Source organism: Silene latifolia, chromosome 11 (genome assembly GCF_048544455.1).
Source record: "Silene latifolia isolate original U9 population chromosome 11, ASM4854445v1, whole genome shotgun sequence".
Taxonomy (NCBI): domain Eukaryota; kingdom Viridiplantae; phylum Streptophyta; class Magnoliopsida; order Caryophyllales; family Caryophyllaceae; genus Silene; species Silene latifolia.
In genome coordinates this window covers 26,156,784-26,163,203 of record NC_133536.1, presented here as the reverse complement: position 1 = coordinate 26,163,203, position 6,420 = coordinate 26,156,784, and the positions used below count along the sequence as shown (strand labels likewise).

Genomic DNA, 6,420 nt, shown 5'->3' with positions numbered 1-6,420 from the left:
TTGCTTTATTTTTTTAATGTCTACAAAGCCTAATAAATTATTACTCGGTACTACGTATCAGGTGCAAGTTATTTTTTAGGGAGTATTTCTTAAAACATAAATTCTCTTGACTTTATATCAAAAGTAAATATACATAAAATTAATCGGCACCGGTAGAGTATATTCGAGCTCCTTTGAGATGTCACTCGATCGCTACATTACCTATAAAATGAAATTGCAATATTTTAAAAATCTTGGCACTTCAATCTGTTTAATAAATTCCTATAGTGCCACTATCTATTTGTTTACGTACACTTAACCTTAATTAAATTCATTTATTTATTTATAGGAGAAATTTCTTCCAAAGTTGGTAGGTGAGTATTGGTGATCTCATTTCCTTATAAATACATCACATTCCACTCTCATTTTCCTTAGCTTCGAAAGCTCTTCACTCTTTTACCTACCTTAAGTGACAAAACAAACTCACATACATACATACATACACCAATTACAAAACAACCATCTTCAACAAAAGTCATTTTTCTAGTTTGAAGTAAAATGCCAAACATGCCTTCCGACGTCGTTGCCACCGGAAATGGACTTACTGTTTGTGTTACCGGTGCCGGAGGCTTTATTGCCTCATGGATCGTTAAGCTTCTCCTTGAGAAAGGCTATACCGTTAAAGGGACAGTCAGAAACCCAGGTAATTAAAAATTAATACAATTTTATTTATTTATTTATTTATTTGGTATGATGTTGAGAGTTGAGACGTACGTAAAGCCTAGTATAACAAGTTCACCTAAAATATGCATACGCATTACATTTATTTGTAATGGTAGTAAGTCTTGTATGAGACGTTCTTAGATCAAGAGATAGTTAATAATGTCGTTTATAAACCGAGGTGTATGTATACAAGTACACAACATGTTTAATATAATCATTAGTCATTATTGTGTAAATTAATTAATGAATTGTGTTTGTATGGTGATAATTAAAAAAACAGACGATCCGAAAAATGGACATTTGAGAGATTTGGAAGGTGCAAAAGAGAGGCTGAAATTATGCAAGGCTGATCTTCAGGATTTCGAAAGCCTGAAGGCTGCTATTACTGGCTGTGATGGTGTCTTCCACACTGCCTCTCCTGTTACTGATGATCCTGTAAGTGTCTTTACATTCTTAATTTTTTTTTTTTTTTTAAATGACGAGGGGATTGAATCCCCAGGCCCATGCATTCCCGCACCAACCACATGGACCATGTAAGCCACCCTTTTCGGGGGCTGCCGGCTGCAGTGGCCAAGTGATCATCGTCCCAGCTAGTAGTCGAACCCGGAACCTCTCAACTCCTGCATTTCTGCAAGTTTCAAGGTTTAAACCGGCTACCACTAGACTAACACTAGGGGTGTTAATGAGACGAGACAGCTCACGAGCTACTCGAGATCGGCTCGGTCAAAGCTCGGCTCGGTCTCGAGTTCAGCTCGAGAGCTTAACGAGTCGAGCCGAGCAAAGGCTGGCTCGACTCGAAAAGCTCGGGAGCGGCTCGAACTTGTGTGACTACGTAAGATATTGCTCATATTTTATAAAAATATTTTATCATGATTATATTTTTATATTACACATATCAAATGTCTCGCTGATTTGCCAAATAGTTTTACACATAACTTTAGAGCCCTATTATTTAAAATACCGAAAGAAAATAAAATAAAAAATAAACAGTTTTATATAGGCTCGAATGCTCGATTTGGGCTCGAGCTCGCGTTAAAGCTCGCAAGCTTTATAACGAGCACATTATTTTCAAGTTCGGGTAAGCTCGAGATCGGTTCGAGCTCGAGTTTTGATTCTTGAGCACAAGCCGAGCAAGGCCAAGCTCGGGATCGGCTCGGCTCGTTAACACCCCTAACTAACACCACTTGGTTCATTCTTAATTATTGTTTCCTCAACACTTTCCTTTACAAGTCACCAAACAAAGAATCTGTTTATTTGGGACTTGGGTAAATGAGATATGGTGCCCCCGATATCCAATAATAACCTTATTTGTTCCGAATTAACTTGATTATTACAAATAGATTCGAGATGACATATTACAAATAAAATTGCATTGACAATTTGACATAAATCTTAATAATGTTACAAATAAAATTGCATTGACAATTTGACGTAAATCTTAACTTCAATCTTCAAACTATGATATATGCTTTTTAAATTAGTTTTTGACTTCAAATTATTTGTCCAAATTAGATTTTAAAATATTGACTGAAATATAAATTGATAATCTCTCATAATAATGACCTAAAAAGAACCTGAAACAACGTATTACTTGATCATATGACTCAGCCTTTTTTTTTTTAACTTGTACCATACCCGAGCAGATGTCAACTAACTTAGTTGTTAATGTTATGAGATGTGAGGATACTCATGACCTTGGTTCGAATTCTATCAGCAGCAAAATCGCCCTTGAGGCTCCCTTTAAACTGAAAAAATAACTGAGTGATTTAATTGATTACCAGTTTACCTCATGAGTAGTACAATAATTTGATTTTATTTTCAAAAGGAACAAATGGTTGAACCAGCCGTGAACGGAACAAAGAATGTGATAATAGCATCATCAGAGGCAAAGGTGAGGCGGGTGGTGTTCACATCATCAATTGGAGCTGTTTATATGGACCCCAACCGGAGCCCCGATAAGGTTGTGGATGAGAGTTGTTGGAGTGATCTTGATTTTTGCAAGAACACTAAGGTTTGTATTCCTAACACATTTTTGTCTCCTTCCTGTTAGATACGAAGTATAAGGTTAATGAAATTAATTTTATCACAAGATTTATTGATTGTAGGAAAAAAAAATTCAAATATCAGTTGCTTCAATTTTCAATATATCACAATTAATAACAAATCTGTAGCGATATTCTGTATGTCACAATTAAAACCTGTAGCGATAACTCGATAATATCAGAGAAAAATGAATATTTCTAAACTCTACAAAATAGGTTATTCAAATTTCGTTCTTGATTTGATAGATGAATTAGAATTTATGTAGTTTTTAACGTCACTCTCATCAATTCCATGCATGTTCAATTTGTCATTAAGATAATTACCAGTACAAAAAACCACCCGACGATATTAAATCATTTTCCTAAACATCTCACGTTTGATATCCCGGCCCATATCCGTCTATCAAACTCTCAGCTACATTAGAGATTTAGAGGTTATTAGAACTTAGATGTGGTGTTCATTAGTCTTTACTAGGAATTTTCTTTACGTTGAATTTTGAGTAATTTACATGCAACGAACGAAAATAAAGAATTTGGTAGGATAAAATTAAGGCCCCGCAAGATCCACTAGCTCACAATCCACATCCCACCCACCAATGAAAATGAGGACGATACCATGTAGTATAGTCTTCTTTTTCTAGGGTCTTTTCAACAACTCCTATACTATGATGACAAATTCCACTACTTAACTTTTCTTGATTCTTGAACATTCTATGCTCCATATCATGCCGTAAAGTTGCACTACGAGTGGTAGCCGGGCCAATTCAAATCTCTAATAGTGTGGCTACATGTACTTTTTCATAATTTTCAATATAAATTTCATATTTTTTTAATTTGATGGTTCTACAATGTTGTCCTATATATATATAGAGCGGATTTTACTATTTCAGAACAAAGGTTTATAACATTACATTTTCTATAAGTTCTACGTTTTTCAATAACAATTCAGAAAATTTGAGTCAATCTGACTTCTGTAACATATTTTTGTATTAAGATCAGCCCGTACATTCCGTGCTAATTTGGGTGTAACAACTATGTAAATACGTTATTATAAGACAAAGACACTTTGTTTTGGTTGTGTTATGTCGGGTCAGCATTACTCATTAGTAAATAACAATGATATAGATTTCCATGGTAGTTTTGAGGTTTATAATACAAAAGGGTCAATATCATTTTCAAAGTTAGGTGAGTTAATGGGTTTACTATATCTTTTTTTTCACTATAGATGAGTTTAGACTTGTTCGTGCAAGTTGTTTCTTTTATAGACTAATAATTAGGTGCCATTTCTTACAAGTTTACCAAGTAACTACGTAAGGGAGTCTTCTCTATACTTGTGCTATAATAATAAAATTAATAAGAATATGGAGTAATAATACAAATATATAAATTTAATAAGAATACAATATTAACAAATATATAAATTTAATATGACATGTAAATTAAATCAGTTATCTCCTTTTATGAATTTTATCTAACTTATATAACTAACACGATTGAATTACAATACAGAATTGGTATTGCTACGGAAAGACCGTGGCAGAGCAAGTGGCCTGGGAGACGGCGAAAGAGTTAGGGGTGGACTTGGTGGTGGTGAACCCAGTGCTAGTGTTGGGTCCACTTCTACAACCAAGTGTTAATGCAAGTATAGTTCATATACTAAAGTATTTGAGTGGGTCAGCTAAGACGTATGCTAATTCAATTCAAGCATACGTTCATGTTAGGGATGTGGCCATGGCACATATTTTAATGTTTGAGAATCCTAATGCTAGTGGAAGGTTTCTTTGTGCCGAAAGTGTGCTTCATCGTGGCGAAGTTTGTGACATTTTGGCTAAGTTTTTTCCCGAGTACCCTGTTCCTACCAAGTATGTCCTCTTTTCTATTAATTTTAAATAATTTTTCTGTTTACTTATATAGGTGCCAGATTATTAACTTGTAAATAACTTAAGACAAAAACGTAAATAAATAACTGAGATACACAAATAATGAAATGTAAATAATCAAACCAGACATTAATGTATTTATATAACACTATTCCGTATAATATAAACCGTTTTCCTCCAAAATTAGTGAAATTATTTGTAAAAGAAATGTTGATGAATCGATCTATAAAAACATTCTTATTGACATGGTTGCCATAGTATGACCAGTCCCTTTCGCTTGTGACGGTCATAACCTTGTAACCTCTTACAACCCTCTTTCACTTGCCCTTTCACTTACCCTTTTATCTTACGTCATAAGCTTGTGACGAATTTTGTCCGTCACAAATGAGTATTCGGACATGTAAGTGTATAAATTTTCCTAACAAGTTGATTGGCGGGTTATCTAATGCTTTATTTGAAGTTGGTGGAACTAACTTGCACAAAGGATAAATGACTCATCTTGGTTAAAAGGACATCATCATTGTCCTAATCCCAAACAAATCCAAACAAAATCTCTAAATGATATCCTATTTGTGTTAATGATTGAGTAGGTTAATAAAACTTTAAAATTTATCATTGTACTATCGAAGATTGAGTTCACTCAACCATATTTGTAATTCATCCTCTATTATGTGTCATGATTTGGAAATTAAATTATAAATACTTCTTATTTATGTATATCTTAAGTCGCTTTATATCCAATAAAACAATGGAACCAAATTTTCATTGCTCAATAATGCACGAGTTTAAAATTAATTTAGCGCGTTTGTCTGGTGTTATAGTGACTAGAGAGAATATGGTTGGTAAAGTTTTGGTCCTACAACAATATATGGCCTCGTGCAAATGATATGATTGATTTTGTTGGTGAACATGGAAGGATAAGAAGTGAGAACCACAAGTACCTCTCTTTACCTACTACCACCTTTTGTGTTCTTTTTTATAATTTTTGGTGTGTTGTGTCCGTTATTGTGATATACACAAATTCGACCAGAGGATGATAATGTATATGTTATTAATAATGGTTTTAAATAAAGAACTATTTCGAAATGAGGTTAATTAAATTGGAATAATGATGAATGTAGGTGCTCGGATGAGGTGAAACCAAGAGTAAAACCTTACAAGTTTTCAAATCAAAAGCTCAAGGACTTAGGCTTAAACTTCACCAGTGTTAAGCAAACATTATACGACACCGTCAAGTGCCTTCAAGACAAGGGTCATCTTCCTATCCCTACTCAACAGCAAGATTGTATCCGTATACAATCTTGACCTTATCATTTTTAATTGTCGTTATTACCTTGTTTTTTATTTATGAATCGGGTTATGGCGTAGCTCTTATTATAATTTTAATGAGCAATAGCCATAATTGCTTGTCTATTGTTGATTGAGTTTTCTATTCTAACTACGGAGTTAAGTCCGAACTTGTACAGAATGTTTTAATATAATAATGGAATTCCGATGTTTACTTTGATAAATTATGCTACTTTTAATTTATATATTGCGTAGTTTTGTTCCAACAAGTTTGATAGCTATTTGCATTGGCGTTTTAGTGATCGGGAGATTTAAAACATGCGTGCCTTAGCTTATGGTTATGGATCATGTCGAGGGGTGAGTAAAAGCAGGTTCCTGAAAATGGTTTCGAAAACCACTCGACACTGTTAATTAAGGGTCTTTTTGTCAAAATAGCCTTTTAACTCAAACTATTTTCCAAAATAACCATTTTGTAAATCTAATTACCAAAATGATCACCTAAGTTATAA

The 6,420-nt window shown here is 33.8% G+C and overlaps 1 protein-coding gene across 1 annotated transcript; it reads left to right on the top strand.

Moving 5' to 3' along the window:
* The first annotated feature begins 235 nt into the window (after positions 1–235).
* LOC141611434 (cinnamoyl-CoA reductase 1-like) lies at positions 236–6,135 on the top strand. Its single transcript, XM_074429966.1, has 5 exons — positions 236–682; positions 983–1,137; positions 2,528–2,713; positions 4,254–4,606; positions 5,746–6,135. The coding sequence occupies exons 1-5, from the start codon at positions 538–540 to the stop codon at positions 5,927–5,929; spliced, it is 1,023 nt and encodes a 340-aa protein (XP_074286067.1). The 5' UTR covers positions 236–537; the 3' UTR covers positions 5,930–6,135.
* Positions 6,136–6,420: the final 285 nt, after the last annotated feature.

Coding starts and splice junctions, on each gene's coding strand:
- LOC141611434 (XM_074429966.1), top strand. CDS start 538: ATGCCAAACATGCCTTCCGACGTCGTTGCCACCGGAAATGGACTTACT. Junction 683..982: donor AGGGACAGTCAGAAACCCAG/GTAATTAAAAAT, acceptor TTAAAAAAACAG/ACGATCCGAAAAATGGACAT. Junction 4,607..5,745: donor GAGTACCCTGTTCCTACCAA/GTATGTCCTCTT, acceptor TGATGAATGTAG/GTGCTCGGATGAGGTGAAAC.